A 27,327-nucleotide genomic window follows, 5' to 3' on the forward strand; every position below is an offset into this window, starting at 1 on the left:
TGTGCAGTGATACTCTATTTATACCCTTCTATCCCCCTTTCCAGCAGAAAATTGTCCAATCCTTTCTTAAACCCCAATACTGTACTCTGCCCTATTACGTCCTCTGGTCTTGCTTTTCATGAAGAATACAATGAGAAAATCGGAACCATGAGTCCAAGTTCAATTTCAATTTATTTAATATACCACAAATAAAAAACCAGAATGCAAATCTAAGCGGTTTACAATAAAAAAAATTTTTTTAAACCCCAAGAACAAATTAAATAGGGTAAGGACAGAAAGAAGACAAAACGTCAAGGAAAATAATGGAGAACATGGGGAAAGAGAGAATGAGGGATTACAATAAAAATGAAAAAAGTTGGGGAAAGGGATGAACAATGTGGTTAGAGAGGGAGGCAAATCTGACAATCCTACCCATTGTCAATTCCCAAATGCAGAAGCCCAGACAAACTCTTAACTTTGACCACACCTTCTGGCACCACAGTTTAATTGTGCATTGACAGAAAAAAAAAAGGTACTCTTAAGTATGCTAGAATGTTCCCCTAGTCTTTGTACTATTCGAAAAAAAAGTAAATAGCCTTATAAATTGTGCATGGTGTAGAATAAATTAATTTTGCATGCCTTTCTTAGACCCCGCTCTCACTTATTGCTCCCCTGGGGAGCTGTGATGAATAGCTTCTATGCATTATACTTACCGGGACCAACAGGTAATTGCTTTTTCTTCCCTAACAACATTCTAAAATGTTGGTAGGGCAGATATCAACCATCCACCCTGCTTCTCAGCAGGAAACATACAGCCCATGCAAGTGGTCTGAGCCGATAACGATGCATCTGTGCCATGACCTATAGTCAGGAGATGTGGGGGAAGGAAGCACGCCTCCCCATCTCAGTAGACTCTTATCAAAGGCTGCAAATGTCCAAATTCCTGGCAGTAAGTAGGTGGCATGGGTGATTTTCTGATCTGTGCTGCACCTGCGTCTGTGAGCCATGAGGGAAGAGAAACCAGTGGTAGGGTAGTCTGGCAGGAAGGGGAACTTCTTTCTCAAAACAAGGGAAGAAAACCCTTCTGAAATCTTAACCATTACAAAACCACACCATGATACTGTAAAAGCTGAAATTTATACCCCTATGTACACCATGTTTGCTTTTCCCACCAAAGTTTGTCTTACTTATACTGTGAATGTAATCTTGTAACCCGTTTTGGGCTCCTTTGGGAGGAAGGACTAAATAAATCAATATTAATTGCAATTATAAAACTGTTAACTATTCACTTGAGGATAATATCTCCAAATGGGTCAGTTTTGCACATACCATGAGAGTAATGAACTCATTCTTATGTGGAGTTTGATTTCAGTCTTAAATGTATTGCTAACACACACCGTAGTACTTGCATCTTTCCAAAGAGAGTATCCTGCCGGAGTTCCTAAGAACTTATTCAGGAGTGCTTGAAAAAGCCTTTTCATCTCTCAGTATGCAGAACAAACATATTGTGCAAAGTTATGTACCTCAGATCAGTCATTTTCACAACTAGTCACAGGGTTCCTATAGATTATCACTCCTATAGGAGGTTTGCGCTAGAAGACGTATGAGGAGAGACTGGAAGCCCTGATCATGTATACCCTAGAGAAGAAAGGACAGGGGAATTATGATTCAGACGTTGAAATACTTGAAAGGTATTAACGTAGAACAAAATCTATTCCAGAGAAAGGAAAGTGGTAAAACCAGAGGGAATAATTTGAGGTTGAGGGGTGGTAGACTCAAGAGTAATGTTAGGAAATTCTTCTTTACAGAGAGGGTGGTTGATGCCTGGAATGTGCTCCCGAGGGAGGCGGTGGAGAAGAAAACGGTGACAGAGTTCAGAGAAGAAAATAATGAGTATACATTGAAGGAACTAGGGCCAGTACTGGGCAGGCTTGCACGGCCTGTATCCTGTATATGAACATTCAGTTGAGGATGGGCTGGGGAGAGTTGCGATTTCTGGGATGGTTTAGATGGGCTGGAGTGAGCTTTGATGGAGACTCCAGTAGATGGAACCTAAGCACATTACTGGGGCAGGGCTCTGGGTTTCTGGCCGAGAAATATCTAAGAAAAAGGACCATTTAAAGTAAAGAATTAATTTATGGAGCATGTATACTTGGGGAGACTGGATGGGCCACTCGGGTCTTCATCTGCCATCATTTACTATGTTAACCACTAAGGTTGGAAAAAGTGATCCAAGAAAAGCCTAGAATATTGAGGCTGGAGCAAAACAACTGCACCTCTGCATGGGTGATTTCACCACAGCTGCTCAGGACAGGAGGCTGACTCACAATCCAAGGCCTCTTTCCATGGGTGTACTTGAATCCTTGATGGACTAGGGCAGGGGTGGGCAACTCCGGTCCTCGAGGGCCGTAATCCAGTCGGGTTTTCAGGATTTCCCCAATGAATATGCATTGAAAGCAGTGCATGCAAATGGATCTCATGCATATTCATTGGGGAAATCCTGAAAACCCGACTGGATTCTGGCCCTCGAGGCCCAGAGTTGCCCACCCCTGGACTAGGGTCTGTTGGGACACGAGCCCATGGCTGCGGCTGCAATCAATATGGCAACTGTGACCTATCACCATACTTTCGCAGTGGGGCTTGGGGTCATGGTGACACTGCAAGACCATGATGAAAAGTCGCAGCTGCCATATTGGATGCGACTGTGGAATTTAGGTAGGCCTGGGGGGCCCACAAGGAGAGTGAGTGGCTCTGAAAAGTTTCATTTTGTGTCATTTCCTGTGACAACAAAGAGGGAGTGAACCCCTAAACGACACAAGAAATGACACAAAATGAAAATTTTCTGGCTGTGTCCCCCCCTTCTTTAACCACCTGCTAGATTTACTCAACTTTGGAAATAGCCTCATAAGCTTTCCATTTGCAGCTACCCAGGGCTTTTCTGCCTGCCCTGTGGCCCGTTCATCGCTCAATAGTCACCTCCCTCTGAAATGTGTTCAAGTCCCGCAGTGGGTGACACTGGGGCACTATTGCCATCCTTTTGAATTGCAATTGAAATACCTCTGCATACCCCCTCCATTGTCCACCCTCTATAGTCTATCTACAAAGAAAACCATGTAGAGACCCATCACATGCCTTATTACATGTTAATAGAGTCAGTTTAAAACCTAATATATATGATACAGTTACATGCCTACGTATTGAGCCTTCAAACCCAAGCAGTGGCGTTCATGTACTGTAGAGACATCCTATTGAAATAGAAACAAAACACTAATTGCACATAATAAATCAGACTTGGCGCTGAAGGCTCCATTCTTCATTTCAACAGTCTTTTACTTGGCTGTAATTTAATGTCTGCGTTTTCAGCTGCAGGAAATGCATAGTTTCCCCTAGTCGATCACTTTACTAAACTAGTTAAGAGCATTATAGAACAGAAATAAAAAGCCCAAGGAACCATGTTAATGGACTAATGCTCCCTTTCTCCGACTCAAATTCACTGTAATATTTCTAAAGCACCTCCTCCAGGCGTATAAAATACAACCAATGTTGCATCTATCATCTGTTTTTAACATAAAATTTACAGTTAGTCCAATAAAAAGGAACCACTTTATTCTGTCCAACCCCTATTTCCATGCATTCAAGGGGATTAACCGTATTTCTTAATCCAGGGTCTTGCAGAAGCAGTTCTTGGTGAGTATGGCACAGTGGTTAAAGCTACCTCAGCACCCTGAGGTTCTGGGTTCAAACCCACACTGCTCCTTGTGACCCTGGGCAAGCCACTTAATTGTCCCAGATAGAGTGTGAGGCCACCAGGACAGAGAAAAATGCTTGAGTACCTGAATAAATTTATGTAAGCCATTCTGAGCTCCCTTGGGAGAACAGTATACCAATGCCTAAGAGCCAACCTCATCAGTGATGTCACAATGGCTTCATTGTCCTAGACTTGGCTCACTTTTACGATGTTTTCATTTCTAGAGTGGTGCAGTGGTTAAAGCTAGTCTCAGCACCCTGAGGTTGTGGGTTCAATCCCACATTCCTCCTTGTGAACCTGGGCAAAGCCACTTCATTGTCCCAGGTACACCAGATAGAGTGTGAGCCCATCAGGACAGAGAAAAACGCTTAATGCAAGCCGTTCTGAGCTCCCTTGGGAGAACAGTATAGAAAAATAAAGAAAGCCATATATATTCATGGACCTAATTAAAACAGAATTTCAGGAAATATAATACAGTACCACATTTTTGTTTGTGGACTAGTTCTCTCTGACTTACCTGTTCTTAAGTTCAAAGTACTGCTCATCAGATGCATGTACCAGTGGGGGCAACATTCGACTGCAGCGTTCTGTAGTACCCCTTGGCCTGGCTGGTTTTCAGGATACTAAGGGGTCCTTTTATAAAGCCGCGCTAGCGGGGTTAGCGTGTCGGACATTTCATCACACGCTAACCCCTGCGGCCGGCTAAAAAACATGCCTGCTCAATGCAGGCGTTAGCGGCTAGCGCGGCAGGTGGTTTAACGCGTGGTATTACACGCGTTAAACCCCTACCGCAGCTTGATTAAAGGACCCCTAAATGTAAAATTTTTTTTGCTTGACGGAATATTTGTTTAGCCAAGATTATAAATGGGAACAAGAACCATTTATTTACTAAATGAGCCTCAGAACATCTAGCTGCAACAAAAAGCAAGAACTCCTTCCACTGTACTTCTGGATTCTGGGGCTTCCTTGCAGATCGAGTTCTCCTCTAAGATTTTGGGAATCCTTTTTGACGCTTCTCTTACCTTTAAGGATCAAATAAATTCTCTGGTTAAGAAATGCTTTTTCAGTTTACGAGGAAGGTTAGATCTCTTTTTTCATCAAGGTCATTTTTCTGTCTTGGTCCAATCAACTATACTATCTCGGCTAGATTATTGTAATGCGATTTATCTTGGCATCACAAAGATCTGTCTCCAAAGGTTACAACTGATTCAGAATACATTACATTACGGATTTCTATTCCGCCATTACCTTGCAGTTCAAGGCGGCTTACAAAAGATTTATAAACGGGGTTACGATGGAGGAACCGATGATAAATTAGAGTGGTAAATAGATAATTTCGGGGTAAGGATAAATACAGTTTACAGGAAGTGTGTAAATGGAGGTTATATTGGTAGCATAGTTGTTATTGCTGGTGTAGTGAGGGTAGATGTTTTGTCTATTTTGGCATTGTTAATAGTACGTGAAGTTAGGGCTGATTTAGGAATTTCTTAAAAAGTATAGTTTATATTTCTTTTCTGAATGTCTTGTAGTCTGATGTGGTCATCAGCAGGTTGGAGATCCGGGTTTCCAGTTTTGCGGCTTGGGTGGCTAGGAGGCCGTCATGAAGAATACCGCTGCAAAGTTGATTTATGGAAGAAGCAAATTCGGCCATGTGACTCCTTTGCTTTTGAGCTCTCATTGGCGCCCGATTTATCTCAGGATTCAATTTAAATGTGCATGCATTACTTTCAAAATCTTATATGGTATTTTTTATTCCTCTTGTTCCTCTGCTATGGAATGTTTAAAGACTTTCCTAGGCAAGAGGCATTCAACAATTCAAACTTTCCCTCGCTCCCAGGAAAGGAATTAAAGGAGGAGTCAAGAACTTTAGCCTTTCATTGGCTGGCTTTCAAATTTTCTCAATTTTGGAATGAACTCCCCTTTAATTTTGAGATGCCCTAGCCCTTTCCAATTCTTCTGCAAATCATTAAAAACTTTTTTATTTGCTAAACACTTTGAAAATTAATTCCCTTGTAATTTTAGCATATCTTTCTTAATTATTGTTAACCGAACCGAGCTTCCTCTGGTTGATGACACGGTATTTAAAGTTAAGTTTTAGTTTAGTTTACAGCAGTTTGACCGCATTTTTGACTACCTTCCTTCTTTCCTGAAGCAGCATAATTTGGCAAAATACTTAAAACATAGAAACATAATGGCAGATAAAGGTCAAATGGCCCATCTAGTCTGCCCATCCGCAGTAACCATTATCTCTTTCTGAGAGATCCCACGTGTCTATCCCAGGCCCTTTTCAATTCAGACACAGTCTCTGTCTCCACCTCTTCCGGGAGACTTCCACGCATCTACCACCCTTTCCGTAAAAAATGTATTTCCTTAGATTACTTTGGAGCCTATCCCTTAGATTACTTTGGAGCCTATCATCTCTTAACTTTATCCTATGCCCTCTCATTGCAGAGTTCCCTTTCAAATGAAAGAGATTCTTGTTGAAGGAGGAAGATTTAAAGTAGCCCCGATGGTTGACTGGATTACAAATACAGTAAAACCTTGGATTGCAAGTAACTTGGTTTGCAAGTGTTTTGCAAACATTTTATTAAATTTTGACTTGATATACAAGCAATGTCTTGCAATACAAGTACATACCGTATACACGCGTCACATCATCACAACTGAGCCGATGGTTCTTCTCTCTCTGACGCTAAAAGAGTGTAGTGACTGTTCTAAACGAGTGACGTCTTGCAATACAAGTACGTATAGTATTTTGTATTAAAGTTTCTGGGTTGTGGAACGAATCGTCTGAGTTTCCATTATTTCTTATGGGGATATTCGCTTTGATATACCAGTGTTTTGGATTACAAGCATGCTTCTGGAACAAATTATACTCACAAACCAAGGTTTGATTGTATGTGTGTTTGAACAGCATGTTGATTTTCACATGTGAATTCCTGACAGCATGGTTGCAACTCTCTAAAGCTAAGTGCTGTTGGGGCTTTTTTCTCAATTTTTCCTTTTGTTTTGGGAGGATTTTTGTATTTGTTATCGCATTGTGTTTGCCTGGATTATTTAGGGACTATTTTTGAATTTATTCCTATCTGACCGTGGAGGATAGCCAAGGTTTTTTTCTCAGTGGGTCCTTTGAGCCCTCGGATTTCTCACTTGTTTTCCCTCTTGGTCAGAGGAGCCTATGATTTAATTTTCAGAGCCCTTTCTCATTTTTTGTTCTAGCTGTGCTACTTATCTCAGCTAGATGTTTTGAGGCTCGTTTAATAAATAAAATGGTTCTTGTTCCCATTTATAAACTTGGCTAAACAAATATTCTGTCAGGTAAAAAATTTTTTTACATTGAGTAGCTAGTTTTGACAGTAACGCTGATTTTTGCAGTACTTTATGGTTCTCAGGATATCCACAATGAGGATGTGTGAACTAGAGAATGACACGGTGACAAAATTCATCACCGTTCCCGTCCCGTGTCATTTTCTAGTGTCCATTTCAACCTCAGTCCTTCTACACCAGCATTCTTTAAAGCAAAGCTTGCGGGTCAGTAGTTGTGCCCAATTATACTCTGATTCTTCCCTCTCTCTTTAAATAATGACATGAAGATGGTTTCCCGCGGTTATCTGCGGGGACGGTGATGAATTTTGTCACCATGTCATTCTCTAGCGTGAACTTGATTTGCATATACTGCCTCCATTATATGTAAATCTCTTTCATACCTATTCATTGTGAATATCCTGAAAACCTGACAGGGAAGGGCATATTCCAGGACTTGGGAAACACTGCTCTACTGCGAAGCAATGTTTATACACTTCCCCCTCTGTATTCGCAAATTCCATATCTACAGATTCGGTTATTCACGATTTTTGACCAGAATTTTTTTTCCATTTTTTGGGGCTATTTTTAGCCCTGTAAGCACCCCCCCCCCTCTTAAGCCTTACCTGGTGGTCTAGCAGGTTTTCAGGCAGGAGCAATCTTCCCACGCGCCTGCCCCGTGCAGATCGCTCACAGGAAATGGCTGCCTTGAGCTCCCATAGTCTCTCAAGCCATTTCCTGTGAACGATCTGCACGGGGCAGGAGTGTGGGAAGATCGCTGCTGCCTGAAAACCCGCTAGACCACCAGGTAAGGCTTAAGGGCTAAAAATAGCCAGGAGAAGTGGGGGATAAGGGCAGAACCGGCCCAAATATTATTTGCGATTTTTCCATATGCGCGGGCCGGTTCTGCCCCTAACTCTGGCGAATACAAAGAGGTAAGTGTAATCATAATCTACTGCTCCAACCAACAGCAATAAGAAGAGACGGTAGTCTAAATGATTAAAACAGTAGATTTAGTGTGCCGGGGTGACTGGTATAAATTCCACCACTGCTAACGTGTCATTTTAATCTACTATTGAGACAAACATGGGAGCCTGGAACAACCTGCCTTGACTCAGTGCATCAGGATCCATCTCTGGCAGTAGTCAAATCCGGGCTTAAAGCCCACTTCTTCAAAGCTGTGTTTAAGTCCTAACCATACCAACTTGCAAAGCACACAAACCTTTTGCCATTCCCGCTGAAGTCTCCTTCCTATCTTAACATTCTCCCTGTAATTCCATACTAAACACACATAGATTCACCATTAGTTCTTTATGTTTGTCATAATTAGATTGTAAGCTCTTTCAAGCAGGGACTGTCTCTTGCATCTTTAATGTACAGCCCCGAGTGCATCTGGTAGCGCTATAGAAATAATAAATATTAGTAGTAGAAGCCACTGCTTGCCCTTGGATCAATAGCATGGAATTAAGAGAATGATATGGGGACAAATTTTTTCCCGTCCTGTTCCCAAAAGTTTTGTCGTTGTCCCATTCCTGTAAACTGCCTTAACCGCACAAGCCTCGAACACTTATGATTTTAAAGTGTTTGAGGCTTGTGCAGGTGAGGACAGAGCTTAGGTGTTGGTGAAATGAGGCATTATGACATCAAAATCTGAGCTCTAGAATGTTGGTACTTATGATTTTAAAGTGTTTGAGGCTTGTGCAGCTGAGAACGGAGCTTAGGCATTGGTGGAATGAGGCATTATGACATCACAATCTGAGCTCTAGCATTTTGCTACTTATGATTTTAAAGTGGTTGAGGCTTGTGCAGATGAAGATGGAGCTTGCGGGGATGGGAAAATGAGTTCCTGTGGGATCGGGGGAAAATCTGTTCTCGTGTCATTCTCTATCTGGAATCTTGCTGCTCTTTAGGGCTCTGCCAGATACTTGTAACCTGCATTGGCCACTGTTGGAAACAGGATACTAGGCTCGACAGACCATTGGTCTGACACAGTATGGCTGTTCTTATGTTCTTAAGTGAAGAAGTGGACTCAAATCATAAAAAGGAGACTTACTTTTTCTTTTTAAAGCAAACTAAAATAAACCATACCAATGCAATTCCCATCCATTAGAGATGATTCATAGAGAACTCTATTTACAAAGCAAAAGAGCCGGTGTGTTGATCAAACAGTCCTAGAGGTGCTCTTACACAGAAAAGAAAGAGTAAGCGCTATCCAGCTGCTAATAGCTCTGTCCTCACCGCTCCTGCTGCACAAGAAGAAGAATAATTCCTGTTTCAAGTTATAGAAATCCTTCTCCTTGAAAGTACAAAGCATTGAAAAAGCAATCTATAAGCTCCTCATTTCAGGTGTAATAGGTCATCTAGTGTAGAGAATTCTAGTGCTTGGCGGTTAGGCAGGTACTGTAAGGGTAAGATGCAATTACATAGGCGTCACACTAGAGGGAGCTACAAGTGCCATGGCAACCCCCTACATTTTTCTCCCTTGGTCTCTAGACCATTTCTTCTTCTTCCTCCCATGCTAGGCATCGATTCCTCATCTCTTTTCACTGGGCTGCAATCCTATAATCTGCTTAACAAAATGGCCCGGTGGCCAGCAGGCACAGTGCCGTGACAATCTGTGCATGTTCAAGGCCTGCCAGCTTCCACCTTTAAAACAGGAAGTTTGGAGGGGAAGAAGTCAAAGAGGCCTTGAGCATGCACAGCTGGTCAACACCACATGGGTTGAGCACATTGCAGAGTTGGTGCTGGGAGAGAGAGTAAGAAATCAGTGCTTAGCCTGGGAGGAAGAAGAGAGATGCTAAAGCTGGGGAGAAAATGCTGAAAAGGCACAGGAAAGGAAGATAAGAAAAAAAATGTTGGATACCATGGGGGGGGGGGGGGAAGGGGGGGAGAGAAAGAAAAATGCTGGGCAGGGGAGAGAAAAAGAAAAATGCTGAAGAAAGGAAATAAGAGAAATGCTGGACACCATAGCTTGGGGAATAAGGAGAAATATGCAGAAGACATGGGGGGAAGGAAAGAAATGCCGATGAAACCTTGAGGACAGGGCCCCTCACTAGGATGCTCCAGGAAGGTGGCTTAAGGCCCTAAGTAGCCTGGATATCTTAAGCCTCTGTTATGGGAGGGGCCTTAAGTACCTAGGCAAAAAAGGGCCTTAGGCCCCCTCCCCAGTGCACCCCAGAACACACCCAGCAGGGGCAAGCCTGCCATTTTGAAGATGCAGGCCTGCTGGCAAGAGGGTGTGGATATATCCCTCTTGCCAGCTTCCACAATGAAGAACAAGGGGAGGGGCTGGGGGAATTTCAAAGCTGGTACCATGGTGAATTGTGGTGGCAGCAGGTGTACTGGTAGAAAAAAGGCCCAATGAACAGATCTGAGCCTGGCTGCAGGGCTTAAACTAGGATTTCTCCATCTTCAGCAAAAAAAATAAAAATTCCTGTCTAAAAAGGGAAGAAGTGCAGCAGGCACTCAATTCCTAGTAGATAATGCAAGGCTGAAGAGTAGGGAAGGCTGTCAAGAAGAACCTTTTTTATGTGGTAGGGGAGAATCATATTAAAACATCTTGATAAATGCAATTAAAAAGACAAAACCCCAACTCCATCCTCAAACACCATGCGTTGCAATTATAAAACCCCTCCTAGGCAAGGTTTAGTTCCTTTGTATAAATTTATCTGTGCACTAGATCAGTTAAAATCAAATTTCAACAGCAGAGAGGTTTTTTTTGTCCAGGTCTTCATCATAGCCTATTAAGATAATTTGGTTGTTTAGCAAGGAGAGAGAACACGCATAATCTAAAGAAAACAGAGGCAAGAGGGCCTGGATTAAGCCAACAAGCAGTGGGTACCTCATATTCTACTACAAGATGTCATCATCACTGTGATATTTGGTATGGAAATGAGAACAAAAAGTCAGATTTCTGCAAATAATAATAAATTACTACTCATAATGACTGGTGTTGCCATTAAGCAAATTACATATAATTGGAAGGATTGGAGGAGATTAAATTACAACTTGTGGTGGAATTCTTTATGCCATATCTATAAAATGGAAAGGTTTATTGCAGTACAACAGGGATATTTTAAGAAGTTTTCAGGATGTGTGGAAACCATTAACAAAGTTTTGTAAAGATTAATTTGAAATTGTTCCCCTTATATTTATCAACTTAAGGTGGAGGGAGGGGGGAATTTTATTATATGTTTTATATGATAATGGAATATATGGGTGGGAAGGATGGGAAAGGGATAAGAATTTATGAAATGTATCAATGATTGTTTGTAAGTGATGTATTTATTGTTACTGTGAATGAATATATTTAACACTTAATGTAATTTTGAAAATGAATAAAGAATTAAAAAAAAAAAAAAGTCATCACCCAGCTTAGCAAAAAGGAACCATGTGTCCTTGGGGTACAGAAGTTATTTGATCCGCTTGCCTCCTCCTGCTTCTAGGTCTTTAAGGCAAATTAAAATTTCCCCACACTGGGTGGCACATTATCTCATTTCAATGACATATTACTGTTTCAGGTTGGGTTTTTGTGACAGAAGCCCTGGACTATGAGAAGCAACCAACACCCTTGTTTTCTCTCATATCGAGTGATAACACAGCAGAGGCATTGCCCCAAGGCCAGTGGAAACAGGGAAGCAGTTAGAGTAAGCCTTAGACCAGGGGTGTCCAATGTCTGTCCTCGAGGGCCGCAATCCAGTCGGGTTTTCAGGATTTCCCCAATGAATATGCATTGAAAGCAGTGCATGCACATAGATCTCATGCATATTCATTGGGGAAATCCTGAAAACCCGACTGGACTGCGGCCCTCGAGGACCGACATTGGACACCCCTGCCTTAGACAGACAGAATGAAAGCCGTTCAGAATTTGCTCTCAGGCCACATCCAGCCAATTGAGGTTTCAGGATCCCCACAATATGCATAAGCTGGAAGTAGCATATAAATCTGCTGCAGGCATCCTAAAAAAAAGCTGACTGGGTGGATATGGCAGAGGCCCATTGCATTAAATATTCTTCCCCACAAATTTGATTTGAGAAGGTAAGCCACCAACCTGGCTTGCTCATGGCATACAACGCAGATAAGTTGCTGATATATTTTTCATTGTGCTGATATCAGTTAATTATATATACTGTAATGACAAAGAAAACTGAAGACATTTTTTCCTGTTCAAAGAGGAAATACCATGTATATATGGGTTTTACTAGTTTTGGGATGGTGATTTTTCACTTATAACTTTCATTAAAAAGGCAGACATTACAATGTACAGAGCAGACTCATGAGTCATCAGTCTAGGGATCTTATAGAATTCTTAGTTCCCCAGTACCGAGGTCTGTTCCCTATAAATTTACAAATTTCTAAGTTTGTGATTTGCATTCCCATATTGCATGGTATAAACCTCGTTGTAGCAGGATGTATATGGTGAGATTTTTCACTCTCCATATCGATTGCCAAATTGTTGTTGATTTTTCTAAAAGTTATTGACAACCTTAGGTTTGTTTTTTTGCGCAAGTAAATGAAAACAGGAATTGTAATTTTAAAATGGTCATCTTTATTTTAAAATCTTGCCTTATATATAAAAAAAAAATAAAATTATTGGTTGCTCTAAGTCAAGAGGGGAACCAAATTGCTAAAGAAGAAGCCATGAACATGGCGGGGGAAGGTATGGAGACAAAAACAAATCATGGCTTGAACCCCAAAAGGGTCCCCATGTCATACAATAACCCTGCTACAGGGCAGTACAGCACCAGTCTGTGCCTGTCGCATGGGACAGGTTACCACAAGCGTGTCTGAGCTGGGGAAGGGGGGGGGGGGGGAGACAAAAACATCTGCCTGTCAAGACGTTTGAATGGCTTCACTCGTAAACAAAAATAGCGCACTTACTGTTTCAGTGGAGCTGAAAAATGCTGTAATTCCAATTAAATGAATTTTAGTGTCGGGACAATGAATTTTCAGCTTTAGAAAAAAGGAATTGCAACCCTGAGCAGTATTCAAAAACCATGCCTGACAGAGCAGAAATACTAGGGGGGGGGGGGGAAGACCCAAACATTTTACTGTTGGTTCTTAAACCCTTCAGAATAACTAGGGTTACTAAATGCCACCAACATGACCTATTTTCTCTCAGATCTCATTTATCCGAGACCTGTTATTCATGATACCTCAAATTCTGTGTATGGCTTCTAAAATCGTGCCCGTACATCAATGTGTGCAGTCGATGTATGCACCCAACTTGATTAATGGCCTAATTGGCAATTAACTCTTAATTAGTCCCCAATTAGCATCAATTGAGGTTATGTGTACAACTCCGAAAGTGCGGTTCTATAGAAAGATATGAGCCAGTTGCAGTGCATGAATTTGAAAAGGGGGCATGGCCACAGATGGATTAGGGCGTTCCCCAAAAAAAAAATTTATATGCACTTACAGAATACGCTCCATGTGCGCACGACTTAGCTGGCCTAAATGGGTGCCTGAAACTGGTGCTAAATACCTACGGCTAAGTTATGCGCCTTACACAGGTACTAAGCAGCGTTCTAGCCGGTGCCATTTTTAGTTTTTTAAACCACCCTAGATCGGCTATGGCTCAATATGTTTTAATAATGGAAACACTTAACTCTAGCAGTAGATTTCTTCACAAATAGCGGTAAAATCAAAGACAATCTGCCAGAGAGATCCTATCAAGTAAAATAGATTTCCCCCACCAGCAGTCTTCCAAGTGGAGCCAGATAAGGGATGAAGACTTCACAATTCTAATCTTCCCATTTCACTCACAAAAAAAAAAAAAAAAAAAAGTTTAGCAGCAACACATTACAGGGTTATTCCTACATACTTCCTGTGCATTTTGTGAATACCATAAAAACAGAGGCTACAACGCTCCGACTACGTCTGCCCAGTGATAGCTGCTTTCATACAGTTTATTGCTATTTTGCTTAAAAATCTTAGGTATATTTAACTTAGTCTGTCAAAGTATTCAGTCTTTAAAGTATAAAAAGACTCTTTGTTCAAAGATCCATTGTACCTTTTGATCACTTCCTGATCCAAACAAGACAGTACCCTATTTACCTTTACATAAATACTGAAAATTTCTCAAGGTTGCAGCAATAAGGATCCGTCAAAGAATACAATAAGTAAGGATTTTTGCTTTTTACATTTTAAAAAATAATTAAATTTGCGATCCTCTAAACAGATTAACAGTTAGAATAATATTACAGTGCAGCGACTATTGCTTTTATATCAAACACTCCCTTTTGTTTTTGCATACTGAAATGGTTTGAGCAATTCCTCAGATATTTTCCCTACTTACAATCTGGTAAAATGAGAATTAAACAAGGTAGATACTTACTAATCTCCCATTTTGCAATTCACGGCTCATGTGACTAAAAAAAAAAAAAAAAAAATATATATATATATAGATCGCAATAAATAGTCAAAAATAGGTATTTCTGTAAGGCATCTGCGTATACAAATTTTTTTTTTTTTTACAACAAAAAAATTTAAAAATGTTCGAGTATCTCAAATATATTTTTGCCACAGACTGGAAAATAAAAATTAAAAAAAAGACTAAAAGGAAATCTGAAGCAGGTATCGTGTGCAAGGAAAGGTATTTTCTCCTTAAGGAAAAATAAAATAAAATAAAGGATTTTGTCATTTAAGTCATCTTCAAGACAGATATTGGTCTGCAGCCTTTAAAAAGTTCTTGGCATGACTGTAGTTCAACTTAAGGGCTGAAGTTTGCCCTTAAAATAGTATAAATAGCTTTAATTTTTAGGCATTTAACAGGTCTGTTCATTTTTAACACAGTAGCTTTGGAATTTGTATCCTTCCCAAGATCAAAGGCTGTCCAAGGTGGTACTAGTGTGGTCCCATTACTGCATGCGATCCGGTTGCAGCTGCTGGGGTTGGTATTGAATGAAAGCGGTGGAGGCTGAAGCAGGATTGGTGGTGGCTGCAGCAGCAGTGAGGGGTTGCTGAAGAGCGCTGGCATAGCTGTAGCCTACAAAACCTGGCGCAGGGGAAGCTGCATAGGGGTATTGCTCATAGGCAGCTGTGGTATACTGGCTGTAGGCCTGAGCAGCTGTGCTGTAGTCTATATATGGAGACGTAATGGACTGGATAGGAGTAGGTATGACGACACTCGGCTGAACAAGAGCTTGGGGGTAGATGTACTGAGGAGAAAGCCTGTGGAAAAGAGCACACAAAAGCACTTTAGATCTCAAAAATGTGTTAATTAAAATTTGGATTAGTAGCACTGATGCTGTTCAATGTCCCCCCCCCCCACTCCCATCTTTCAAAGACGACAACAATGCTAGAAGCTAGGAAAAGCCCCCAATTAGTTAATAAAAAAACCCACCTTAATTATGTGCCATTAAAAAGTGGAAAAGAAAAAAGGTTTACAGTGCTGGACTTCAAAAATTCACAACAGAAATGAATGTTTCTACACCAGTGCCTTTTGGCAATATTCACCTCAGTGCTTGTTGCAAAACAGAAATTGTGTTTACTTTACCTTGAGTAATATTTCCTAGCAGCTGCCCTGCCAACACCCCCAGCTATTTAGTAAAGAGACCAAGGAGCTGTTGTGCTAAAGCCTTTTTTCATGATGTATCTACCTGCAGCCTCTGATGGAATAGGGAGAGGTCTCCAGTACAGCCTAACTGAAGCGATCTTTATTTTCTGCCAAAACTGAAATCCGCAACAAGAGGTTGGCCACTTGGTTTTGGAAGAAGCCAGAAAGTGCCCCAATACCTGACCAATAAAGCCCCTTTCCTGAGCCCGCCTGCCTGCCCACCAGCAACAGCTCCCTTTACAAGCCCTCAAACCTACTGGCTGCAACCCCCTCCTGGGCCTACCTTGTTATTGGTGAGCCGTGAGCACAAGACATTCCCACTTGCTCCTGCACATGAACCAGTTCCAGTCATAATGACTGCCAGGAATTACCACTACAGCTATACCACTTATTTTCCAGCACCACTGCTTCCAAAGCCTTGCCAGACTAACCATATTGCCAAACCAATAGTGATTGCCTTTATAACTGCAGTACAGGTCCCGAAGTCCTCCCCACTCATCCCTCAAAGGCTTTATTTAAACAGCTTGGAAGACCAATAAAAATGTCCTCTGTATTCTCTGCAGTGTAAATAATCCATATGAGCATGGTCTTATATTCAACACCATCTTTGGGGGCTGCCCAGTAACTGGTCTGGTAGGCATGGAAATTTGAAGTTTTCGCTCTTAAATTCTGTCCAGACTAAAGAAGTGCCAGACCATCCATTGCCAGAAAATTGGTACTAATCATTTCTAATCACACTATTAAGACAGCACTATACTCATTAGATGCAGGTACTCTGTCTGTAGTGGGCTTACAATGCAAGTGTGTTTTTGTTCCTGGAGCAATGTAGGGTTAAAGTTTGAATAAAATCCAGCTCCCTAGGCTTAGCCCACTGCACTAACCAGTAAGCCCTTACCCCTAAAGCAGTGGGCCTGTCAGCGAGGACTAGGAGGCAGTGTTGGGGGAAGAGCCTGGACTTAGATGGATGCCTACAATATTCAGCCAAGGCCCATACAAGCTAATCAGGTGAATCCAAGACAGCTCAAAAGCTGTTCTAAATTTACCCGCCCATCCCACACAGATCCCAGCAGAATATTGGACCGGGACCCATATTAAAAAAAGTGTCCCCCCCCAAAGGTCCACATGACCTCTCCAGTGGTCCAGTAGACTTGCTACTGTCTATTCTAATTCCAATTTCAAAATGGCTGCCAGTAGCTCCTGTGGTAGTTTCATGAACCATTTCTACTGACCAACAGCAAGGGCAGGGGGCTCATTTCTGCCCCTGAAGAGGCTTCATATGAGAGGGCCTAGAGGTGGTCAGGGAAGGCATTGGGGGGGGGGGGGGTGAAGCTCTGTTTCACTTTCAGCCAAAACCTAGATTCAGATTTTGGGTTGTTTCTGTACCAAATCCAAAACGGAAATTTGGTCAGCCTCGATCTCCGGTATGGTAAATTTCACATCTCTCTCCTTCAGCATTGGAGAATTCTCTGTGCTGAAGTGATAGATTAGAAACACACTCTAGAGACAGCTATTTAAACTAAAATCTTGAAATGGTCAAGCAGGAATTCTAACAGGACCATGAATAATTAAATCAGCATTGTTCACAGGTGATTTTCCCTCAGTTCCAGTGACACATGAACCATTGATTTAGAGAGAATCGCTTGCTGGTAGCTCTCCCTATTATTCTCAAGTGATATAAGCATTTAAATTTATTACCTGCTAAGAGATCAATGTTAGGGGGGATGGGAGCAAGAGCAAGAACCACAAAAGTAAAATGTCTGTTCAGTGCAAGTATTACCAACTGCTATTTAGTAACCTTTCATACACCAAAGAAAAAAGGGTGTCAGGTCAAAAGCGTGCCGGGACAAAGGTGCGCGCAGACAATTGAGCGCAGCACGGAGCTGCGTGCCGCAGAAAATTACTGTTTTTAGGGCTCCGACAGGGGGGGGGGGGAGGGAAGGCGTGGGGGAACCCCCCCACTTTACTTAATAGAGATCGCGCCGTGTTGTAGGGGGGTTTGTAACCCCCCACATTTTACTGAAAACTTTAAGTTTACAGTAAAATGTGGAGGGTTACAACCCCCCACAACGCCGGCGCGATCTCTATTAAATCAACTGGGTGGCTCCCCAACAAAACCCCCCTTCGGAGCCCCTAAAAACTGTAATTTTCTTCGGCGCGCACCTCCGTCTTGCGCTCAGTTGTCGGCGCGCGCCTTTGTCTTTCGCGGGGTTGTCTATGAACCGAAAAAAGTAGACACCATCAGAACACAAGCATGGAATAGTAGCCCATGTCAGAATGCCCAAACAGATTAAAAGCTAGACTGGTAAAGGGCTACAGTTGCCCCTCCGTGCCCTAGTGCTGTCCGATTCAGAGGGGGGGGGAGTTTAATTCGATTTAGCCTCTTGAATAGATTTTTCCAATTTGATTTCCTGCCCTAATTGGGTGCATTTTTTTTTTATTTTCAAAACATTCTGGCAGTTTTATTTTGTCGTCTCTCCACTAACCCTTTACCCTCTCCCCCCCAAGCTAGCACTGTGGTGTAAACAAAACAAGAGAAAGACTTTTCCTCTCTGTTTTAGTGTGAGCTAGGCCCTAACACCAGCTAAGGCAAGAAATTTCAAATCTGACGTATTATAAATCACAAAATAGAAAAAAAATAATAAATTCTACCTTGTGCTGTCATTTTATTATTCAAATCATGGTTGGTCCCAGGCTCTGGTGCCTGCTTGTCTTCTGCCCATTTGATGTTTTTTTCTCTGCTCACCATCCATCTTTCATCTCTGCACCTTTCCTTCCCACTGTCTACCATATCTCTCCTTGCCTTTGTGCCCTGGATCAAAACTATTTCCCTCCTTGCAGCATCTCTCCCTTCCTCCCCTCCATCATCACGTGAAATATTTCTCTTTCCCCACATGCGCCTTCTCTCCTGTGTTATACTCCCATCCTGTCTCCAACCAATCCCCCCCCCCCACCACGAGATCTGCCCCCTAATCCAGCAGTGGCAGTGCAGGGCTAGCAGACGCAGGCTCTGAAGGCTTGTTTGCGGCCTGCCTCACCAAGGCTTCCCTCTGCCACATCATTAGTGATGCAGCAGAGGGAAGGCTCTTGTTCAAAGCCTGCATCTACTAGCTGTCCACTGCCACTGTTTTAGGTGGCCCTGGAGGTATGCCAGCATCACCGAGGAGGGTGGGGCTGTTCACTTAATCAGTGAGTCTGAATTCTGGGGAAAACATCAATTTACCAAAGTGAATTGATTCAAAACAGCGAATCGAGCAGCACTACCATGCACCACAGCTGTTTTCAAGTTTGAAGTTTTAGTGCGCAATACCACATTACATACCTAAGCGGTTTACATCTTACAACGGTAAAAATTAAAAGGGGGTATTACATATAGGAATACATCGTTAGACAAAGTGGTGGGGAAGGAAACAAAAAAGGACATACTACGAATTTTATGTCTTGCTCTGGTTCTAGGTCTCATATGCGTCTTTAAAGAGAAAAGTTTTAAGCATCATAAGAACATAAGAAGTTGCCTCCGCTGGGTCAGACCAGAAGTCCATCGCGCCCAGCAGTCCGCTCCCTCGGCGGCCCATCAGGACCATGACCTGTAAGGTGATCCTTGACTAAACCCTTTAATTCCCCCTTATCATTCTATCTATACCAGGGGTCTCAAAGTCCCTCCTTGAGGGCCGCAATCCAGTCGGGTTTTCAGGATTTCCCTAATGAATATGCATTGAAAGCAGTGCATGCACATAGATCAAGCATATTCATTGGGGAAATCCTGAAAACCCGACTAGATTACGGCCCTCAAGGAGGGACTTTGAGATCCCTGACCTATACCCTTTCGGGTTTTCAGGATTTCCCTAATGAATATGCATTGAAAGCAGTGCATGCACATAGATCAAGCATATTCATTGGGGAAATCCTGAAAACCCGACTAGATTACGGCCCTCAAGGAGGGACTTTGAGATCCCTGACCTATACCCTTTCGGGTTTTCAGGATTTCCCTAATGAATATGCATTGAAAGCAGTGCATGCACATAGATCAAGCATATTCATTGGGGAAATCCTGAAAACCCGACTAGATTACGGCCCTCAAGGAGGGACTTTGAGATCCCTGACCTATACCCTTCCGTAACCTATCTCTACCTCTATCTGTATCCCTCAATCTCCGTGTCCTTCAGGAATTTATCCAATCCTTCTTTGAAACCCGGTAGTGTACTCTGTCCTATCACAACCTCCGGAAGCGCATTCCAGGTGTCCACCACCCTCTGAGTAAAAAATAATTTCCTAGCATTGGTTCTAAACCTGTCCCCTTTCAATTTCCCTGAGTGCCCCCTTGTTCTTGTGGTTCCCAATAGGCTGAAGAATCTGTCCCTTCCTATCTTCTCTATGCCTTTCATGATCTTGAAAGTCTCTTTCATGTCTCCTCCGAGTCTCCGCTTTTCCAGGGAGAAGAGCCCCAGCTTTTCTAACCTGTCTGCGTATGAAAGGTTTTCCATACCTTTTATCATTTTCATCGCTCTTCTCTGAACCCTCTCAAGTATCGCCATGTCCTTCTTGAGGTTCGGTGTCCAAAATTGGACGCAGTACTCCAGATGCGGGCGCACCATCGCGCGATACAGCAGCATGACGACTTCCTTCTTCTTGGTTGTAATACCCTTCTTAATAATACCCAACATTCTGTTTGTTTTCTTTGAGGCTGCTGCACATTGTGCCAATTTCATTGTTGTATCCACCAGCACACCCAAGTCTTTTTCAAGGTTACTTTCCCCTAGCACTGATCCCCCCATTTTGTAGCTGAACACTGGATTCTTCCCTATATGCATGACCTTGCATTTCTCTATATTAAAGTTCATTTGCTATTTATTTGCCCACTCCTCCAGTTTGTTTAGGTCTCTTTGTAGGTCTTCACATTCTTCTGTGGTTCTAACCCTACTTCAGAGTTTGGTGTTGTCCGCAAATTTTATAACTTCACACTTCATCCCCGTTTCCAGGTCATTTATAAATATATTGAACAGCAGCAGTCCGAGCACCGACCCCTGCGAACACCGCTCGTGACCCTCCTCAGTCCGAGTAGTGTCCCTTCACTCCAACCCTTGGCCATCTGTATGTCCCTTTCCACCCCGTGGTTCCACAGCTTCCTAAGTAGCCGCTCATGAGGTACCTGGTCAAAGGCTTTTTGGAAGTCGAGATAAATGATGTCTATGGGTTCCCCTTTGTCCATCTGGCTGTTTATCCTTTCAAAGAAGTGCAGTAAGTTTGTTTGGCACGATCTTCCCTTGCAGAAGCCATGCTAGCTCGCTTTCAGTTGTCCATTTTTTTCTATGCGCTCACAGATGCTGTCTTTTATCAGTGCTTCTACCATCTTGCCCAGAACTGAAGTCAAGCTTACCGGCCTGTAGTTCCCCGGGTCACCCCTTGATCCCTTTTTGAAGATAGATGTGACATTTGCTATTCTCCAGTCCTCTGGGATCTCCCCAGTCTTCAAAGATAGGTTATTTCGTTTTAGTTCTTTTAATACCCTTGGGTGGATTCCGTCCAGGCCTGGTGATTTGTCACTCTTCAATCTATTTATCTGCTTGAGGACATCCTCATGGCTTACCTCTATTAGAGACAGTTTTTCTTCTTGATTTCCACTTATCTCTTCGGGTTCTGGTACATTGGATTGTGTCCTCGCTCGTGAAGACTGACGAGAAGAACTTGTTTAACCTGTCAGCTACCTCTTTTTCCTCCTTTACCACTCCCTTTCTGTCTCCATCATCCAACGGTCCTACTTCCTCCCTCACCGGTTGCTTCCCTTTAATGTATCTGAAGAACGTTTTGAAGTTTCTTGCTTCCCCAGCCAGCCTCTCTTCGCTTTCCTAACCACTCGGTGACATTCCTTTTGGTGTTTTTGTGTTCCTTCCAGTTCTCCCCGGTTTGGTCCTTTTTCCAGTTCCGGAACGATTTTTTCTTGTCACCTATCGCTTTCTTCACTTCCTTTGTTATCCATACTGGGTCTTTTGTTCGATTTTTTTTGCACCCTTTCCTAAACCTGGGGATATACAGGTTTTGTGCTTCTTGCACCGTGTCCTTGAATAGGGACCAGGCTTCCTCTATGGTCTCCATCCTTTTTGAGCTGTTTTTGAGTTTTTCTCACCATTGCTCTCATAGCATTGTAGTTCCCTTTCTTGAAGTTGTGCGTTGTCGCTGTGGTTCTCTTCACTTTTGGTGTTCCTACTTCTAATTTGTTCCGGATCATGTTGTGATCGCTGTTTCCTAGTGGTCCTACTACTTCCACTTCCTTTGCAAGTCCCCCTAGCCCGTTGAAGATTAGATCGAGTGTGGCATCCCCTCGCGTTGATTCCTTGACAAGTTGTTCCATGAAGCAGTCCCTCACAGCCTCTAGGAATTCTGCTTCCCTCGCACAGTTGGAGTTTCCAATACTCCAGTCTATCCCGGGGTAGTTAAAATCCCCAATTACCATCACACTTATGATTTGTATTTAGAGGAATTAGATTCTTGCCTCAGCATAAGTAGTAGTGCTGCCCAATTCACGATTCTAATCGATTTACCCTGACAAAAAAAAAAAAAAAAAAAGCCTCCCAATTTTGACTGACCCTCCCCACTTGCCCTCTAAAGCAGGAGCGGCTGGCCTGCTGCTCCTGCTTTAGAGGGCGAGTGGGGAGGTCAGTTGGAAAGTGGCTTACCCGCTGGCCTCCCGCTGCTGTGTTGTCCGTCTTCCCCACTGGCCTCCTGGAATCAATCTTCCTAACTTCAGCAGCCTGCAATAAGATCGCTGGCGCTAGCTGTACAGCTTGCAAAGATTGCTAGCACCAGCGATCTTATTGCAGGCTGCTGAAGTTAGGAAGATTGATTCCAGGCGGCTAGGGGAAACATGCAGGACTTCTGGAGGGGGTGTGGCTTTCCGGGAGAAAGGGGGGTACAGGCCTTCAGAGAAGATAGGCAGGCCGGCCTTCGGGGGGTGCAGATATTCAAAGAGGGGGACAGGCAGGCAGGTTTTCAGGGGGGATGCACGCCTTCAAAGGGGGGACAGACCTGTGGAGGGGGGCCCTGGTGTAAAAGTACAGAGTGAGGGGAGGGGGGGTTCAAAGAGATGTGCTGGACTTGGGGGGGGGAAGAAATAATGGGTCTGAAAATAGGAGAGGAAGAGAGATGGACAATGGTATTTAGGGAGGGAAGGAACAGAAAGGGAGAGAAGTTGGGACACAAGGAATGTTGTGGAGGGGGGAGAGAGATACTGGATAGGAGGGTAGTTGGGAAAAGAAAGGAAGAGATGGTGGACCCTGGGGTGGTGAGGAAGGAGAGATGGATGAAAGGGTAGTTGAGAAAAGGTGAATCTGTGGATTGAGATGAAAAAAAAAAAGAAAAAAGAAAAATGGTAGACCTCCGGGGGAGGGAAGGGAAATGGAAGGGGAGGACAGAGATGGCAGATGGATGGATGGTTATAAAATGGAAAAAGAACGAGACCCTGGCAAGCAAGTTATCAGAAGAAAACCAGAGCCTGGGACCAACAAGATTTGAAAAATGACCAGACAACAAAAAGGTAGAAAAGCTAAATTTTCCATTTTCTGATTACAATATGCCAGATTTGAAACGTATATCCGCCAGAGCTGGTGTTAGACAGGAAACGCGAGCTAGGATTTAAGAGAGAGGAAAAGTCTTGTTTACACCACAGTACCAGTGTGGTTGTTTGAAAAACAAACAAAAAACCCCAATTGGGCAGGAAAACAGAATCGAAAAACCAATTCAGTAGGCTGAATCGAATCAATTTTTTTCCTGAATCGGGCAGCACTAATAAGTAGCAACGCGTTCCATACCGTTGGGGCTACCCCTGTAATTGTTTTTCGGGTTCTGCCATAAAATATTTGCCAAATGGAGGGCATTGCAGAAAGAGATTGAGTGGTCTGGAAGTAACATACAGATCCAAGAGTCTATCAAGTGGATGAATGGTTAGATAATAGTCGACTCCACCTAAGTGTGAAGTGGGGGTGGGGCGAGGGGGAGAGTTTCCTTAGGAACCAAGTTAGGCATCTACAGTCTTGCACGTTTAAGGGACAGGGCTGCTTTACATACCTGTGCAGATTGTGTCTACTGAAGGCACACATACAGTGACAGCATAAAAGTCTGCCTTCTTTGGAAAATACAGTGCATTCTGCTCCCAGGCTTTGCACATGCCACACAGTAAAATGCAAAAACTACCACAGTACAAGAGCCCCTTTGTATCGTATGAGGTCTGGATAAAGGGTGAGGAATGTCAAAGAATCCTCCAATAGGGGATGTGAAGCTATATCCAGTAGTGCTGCCCGATTCAGGAAAAAATTGATTCGATTCAATTTAGCCTATTGAATTGGTTTTTCGATTCAATTTTCCTGCCCAATTGGATGTTTTTTTCAAACATCCTGGTGGGTTTATTTTATAGCCTCTTCACCCACTTTGTCTTCTCCTAACCACACTAGCGCTGTGGTGTAAACAAGACTTCCTCTCTCAAATCCTAGCTCACATTTCCGGTCTAACACCAGCTCTGGCAGGATACACGTTTCAAATCTGGCATATTGTAATCAGAAAATGGAAAATAAAATTTAGTTTTTCTACCTTTTGTTGTCTGGTCTGGTCATTATTCAAATCTTGTTGGTCTCAGGTTCTGGTTGTCTTCTGATAGGCCTGCGCCCCCCCCCCCTCCCTCTGCTTTAGAGGGGAGGAGGGAGAGTCAGTCAGGAAGTGCTGTGTGCTGGTCTCCGGCTGCCCCCCTCTCTGGCGTCCGGTTTTCCGCCTGGCCTCCCCCGAGGACTGCATTCCCCTCCCCTCCCCCCGGGAAGGCCTCTGTGTTCCCTTTGGTTTCCCCGCACCGTTTACCTCATAGCTGCAGTCTGCAGTGAAGATCGTGGTTGCAGCGTCTTTGTAAAACTTGCTTTTGAGCTGTTTCCTCGCGATCCTGCCTCTTGACGTCAAAGGAGGGGTGGGACCGCAGCAGAGGAAACAGCTCAAAGCAAGTTTACAAAGACTCTGTAACCGCGATCTTCGCTGCAGACTGCAGCTATGAGGTAAACGGTGTGGAGAGGCCAGGGGGAACATGGAGGCCTTCCCGGACAGGGGGGGGGGGAGAAGGGAGGGAGGAATGCAGTCCTCAGGGGAGGCCAGGCTGAAAACCGGACGCAAGAGAGGGGGGCAGCTGGAGGCCAGCACAGCAGCACTTCCTGACTAACTCTCCCTCCTCCCCTCTAAAGCAGGTACGGCAGCGGCCGGCCAGCAAGAGCAGCGCTGCCGCTCCTGCTTTAGGGGGCGAGGGTCAGGACGAATCGGGAAGCCAATTTTTGGGGTTTTTAAAATCGATTCGAATTGATTCACCCGAAGTGAATCGGTGAACCGATTCAAATCATGAATCGGGCAGCACTAATATCCAGACAGATATTCATTGCAAGGGCCTTATTTTCCCATGCTGAGTTGCTCAACGGTAGGGCAGGCTCTGCTTGAATCCTACCAGGCAGAAGCAGATGTTGCCATACATTATTTTAGAATCTACTGCTGTAGGACTGAAAAATTCCAAAGCACATAACACTTGCTCAGAGGTTCCAAGCTTCTGCACAAAGAAAGGAACTGAGTACGTTTAAAACTATATCATAATTTGATAACATGCACGTTGACTTTTCCTTGCCACACAGCAATTCTTTATACACCATATAGGGACATACAAGCACCGTTACAGATAATGGCTAGGTTCATTTGAAGGTGCTACTGCACAAGAATGCATTAACACAACCAGAAACAAAACAATCCAGCCAACTGCAGCAGAAAAGAAAGTAAACTGCAGAGCTGATGTACAAGGGTTTAAAAGTAATCTTTGGTAGGAAAGATGCAATGAAGCATTCCAAACAAATTTTGCAAAGTAAACGACAGCAGATAGACACAAATGGTCCATCCAGTCTGCCCAACTGTACACTCTAAATTAATGATTTAACTTAATTGTCCTTTTTCTTAGATATTTTTGGGTCCGAAACCCAGAGGCCTGTTCGGTAGTGTGCTTAGGTTTTATCTACTAGAGTTTGTCAAAGCTCACGCCAGCCCATCTAAACCACCCCAGCCATTGAATATCTATTATTTTCTAATTATAAATCCTCTGTGTTCATCCCATGCTTGTTTGAACTCTCCACCACCTCCCTCGGGAGTGAATTCCAGGCAACCACCCTCTCCGTAAAGAATTTCCGAACATTACTCTCGAGTCTACCACCCCCTCAACCTCAAATTATGCTCTTTGTGCGAGTATACAGGACCCAATACAGTCTGTGTTTCGGAAAACACTCCTTCATCAGGGGTCCACAATGTAGATGTACATCAACGTAGAGAACCTGAATAATAATGTCGTCTGTCCTTTAAGGACAGTTGTATTATTCAGGTTCTCTTCATTGATGCACCTCTACATTGTGGACCTCTGACAAAGGAGTGTTTTCCGAAACATGGACCGTGTTGAGTCCCATATACTCACACAAGGACATTTGTTTGGAATGCTACATTACATCTTTCCTAATAAAGATTAGACTTTTTAAACCTTTGTACATCAGCTCTAAGTATCCTTTCTTGTTTTAACATGCATTAAAGCACATTAATTACTGCAACAGGGCTATTTGTATATTAAACAGCAATGGAGCACAAAAACACAACAGCACATTTAATAAAGACCAGCTCATAAGCCCTAACATAGGGCTAATGAGCTGCTGAAGATAAACATTAGATTTCATAGATAGGACTTTGGTCACCTGATATGACCTTTGAAGCTATAAGGTGAGTCACAAATTACAAAACAAAGGAAAAAAGCTACTTAATTAGGATGCATGCACGGCTAATCATTGCATACAGAAAAGTGATCAAATAAACAAACATAGAAAATGACGGCAGAAAAGGGCCACGGCCCATCAAGTCTGCCCACTCTAATGACCCCACCCTAATTTCTTCCATAAAGAGATCCCACATTCTTATCCCATTTTTTCTTAAAATCTGGCACGCTGCTGGCCTCGATTACTTGCAGTGGAAGATCATTCCAATGATCAACCACCCTTTCAAATACCAACCAACAGGGAACATATACTAAACACTGGATGAATTACGACTCTTCAGGGGCAGTTCTCCAAAATATGTCGATGGCATGGATGGGCAGACTAGATAGAAAGAGAAAATTTGAAGGCAGATAAAGATCACATGGCCTATGTAATCACAACAGAATAGCATTTCAATAAAAAACCAATTTCCCTATGATGGTATAACGTCTCAAAAGATTTCAGGTCAAGTAGAAAGCGGCACCGTGTATTTTAGTTGTGGTTGTTGAGTACCTTCTAGCAGTGCACAGTTAAAAAAAACCCAAAAAACACATCCTTAGTCTATCAAGATCTTTACTTCACAGCAGAATCTAAGAACATGCATGCATAAGTGAAGTGGATATAGCATGCTAGTTTCTATATAGTTCAAAAAATAAGAATACTGAAGAACCAAGTTCAGATCAAGTCAGGTCAGTTTTGATTACCAAAAACCCACAAACAAGAGACACAAAAAAAGCAAAATATCAAAAGCATGAAGTTATCTGCTGGTTGCTTCAGATTGTTATTCAGATGCAAGGTTCTTGAGTGCATGGATAAATTTGTCAATTGGACAAAACATACAGTGTGTTGGGGTTTTTTTGTTGTTTTTTAAAACAGTTTTGTGAATTTGGAAGCCATGTTTTAGTTTGCAAACCACTAATGGTCTGTATGCAGATCAGAGAATGATA

At 42.9% G+C, this 27,327-nt stretch overlaps 1 protein-coding gene across 1 annotated transcript in view; it reads right to left on the minus strand.

The window, feature by feature from the left end:
* Positions 1-12,561: 12,561 nt before the first annotated feature.
* The window catches only part of RBM38 (RNA binding motif protein 38), a 36,062-nt gene continuing 21,296 nt past the window's right edge, over positions 12,562-27,327 (minus strand). Inside the window, exon 4 of the mRNA XM_033914086.1 lies at positions 12,562-15,202. Within this exon, the coding sequence (XP_033769977.1) occupies positions 14,890-15,202 (313 nt within the window). The 3' untranslated portion in view covers positions 12,562-14,889. The remainder of the gene's footprint in view (positions 15,203-27,327) is intronic.

This window comes from Geotrypetes seraphini, chromosome 11 (assembly GCF_902459505.1).
Source record: "Geotrypetes seraphini chromosome 11, aGeoSer1.1, whole genome shotgun sequence".
Lineage (NCBI taxonomy): Eukaryota > Metazoa > Chordata > Amphibia > Gymnophiona > Dermophiidae > Geotrypetes > Geotrypetes seraphini.